At 33.5% G+C, this 1,109-nt stretch overlaps 1 protein-coding gene across 1 annotated transcript; it reads left to right on the plus strand.

Annotated features, from left to right (window-relative positions):
- Positions 1–214: 214 nt before the first annotated feature.
- Positions 215–968, plus strand: LOC109591647 (mitogen-activated protein kinase kinase kinase 7-like). The gene is made up of 5 exons (XM_020007336.1): positions 215–333; positions 508–538; positions 578–684; positions 758–815; positions 863–968. Exons 1-5 carry the CDS (start codon positions 291–293, stop codon positions 966–968), a joined length of 345 nt encoding a protein of 114 aa, XP_019862895.1. The 5' UTR covers positions 215–290.
- Positions 969–1,109: the final 141 nt, after the last annotated feature.

The following is a 1,109-nucleotide window of genomic DNA, read 5'->3' on the forward strand; positions in this document are numbered from 1 at the left end:
ATTTTATGATAGGGCTTTGTAGCAGCATGCACATACATGTAGTTGAAATTTCGGCAAATGTTAAAAATTTTGCCAAAATTTTAACCTCTAAGCCTCTTTTAGAGTCAATTGACTCAATTCACCATAAATTTTGACACTCCAAATTTTTTAGCTATAACATACATGTACATGTAGTAATAAATAATTGTTTATTATTTTGTAGTCTGCTCTTATTTGATGAGGGAAGACATTTGAAAATCTGTGATTTTGCAACTGCTAAACTTCTTGATGATGCAGCATTTACTGATACAATGGTTGGAACTCCTTATTACTTGGCACCCGAAGTAATAGAAGGTACAATGCTTCCTGCATTAATGAAATACCTTTTTTCATTTTTCTTGTTATGATTTTATTATATGTATGTATACATGTATATTAACTAATGGTATGTACATCTGTAGAAAGTATCAAATATCTTTAGTAGTAGTAATTGTACTTTTTAATTTTGTGGACATCATGTCTGCGTAGGTAAACATTCATTTGAATGCGATGTGTACAGGTAAGTAGTTATTAATCATGTGATTATCATGTGATGCAGTTTTGCTGTTACTCTGTGGGAGATGATCACACGACACAAACCAACTCTTGATCTCAATCAGGAGGGACAACCTCATCCTTATAATGTCTTCCGTGCAATAGGAAAAGGTACTTAAGTTAATATTAGCATGCACTCATCATTCCCTCTCTTTCTCCCTCTCTCTCTCTCTCCTACTATTAGGAGCAAGGATGCCCACTATTATAGGTATACCAAAGTTTCTATGGGAGCTAGTGACAAAGTATATAAATATAGTATGTTTACATTGATACATGATGTGTTCATTAGGTGCTGGGCACAACAACCTGTTGATAGACTGTCCTTTGCTGAGATTGTTAGGAAATTAAAGAGAGTACCTTACAAATTTAAAAATGAGCCATTATTAACTCGTTAGTTTTACTTACATGTACATGTATTTGTATTTGGCACAAGCCTGAATTACCGTACAGTTGGTAAATTTTGTGGGGTATTAATTTTCGTTAATTTTGTGGTTTATTTTTATCCACAAAACTTGAACCCCTACCTACCCACACAT

This window comes from Amphimedon queenslandica, unplaced genomic scaffold, assembly GCF_000090795.2.
Source record: "Amphimedon queenslandica unplaced genomic scaffold, v1.1 AMPQUscaffold_7604_Cont20447, whole genome shotgun sequence".
NCBI classification, from domain to species: domain Eukaryota; kingdom Metazoa; phylum Porifera; class Demospongiae; order Haplosclerida; family Niphatidae; genus Amphimedon; species Amphimedon queenslandica.

What these genes read in the sequence shown, in the direction of transcription:
- LOC109591647 (XM_020007336.1), top strand. Translation starts at nt 291, where the DNA reads ATGGTTGGAACTCCTTATTACTTGGCACCCGAAGTAATAGAAG. An exon ending in TTTGAATGCGATGTGTACAG is followed by an intron (nt 539 to 577) that starts GTAAGTAGTTAT and finishes CATGTGATGCAG; the next exon opens with TTTTGCTGTTACTCTGTGGG. An exon ending in CTTCCGTGCAATAGGAAAAG is followed by an intron (nt 685 to 757) that starts GTACTTAAGTTA and finishes TCCTACTATTAG; the next exon opens with GAGCAAGGATGCCCACTATT.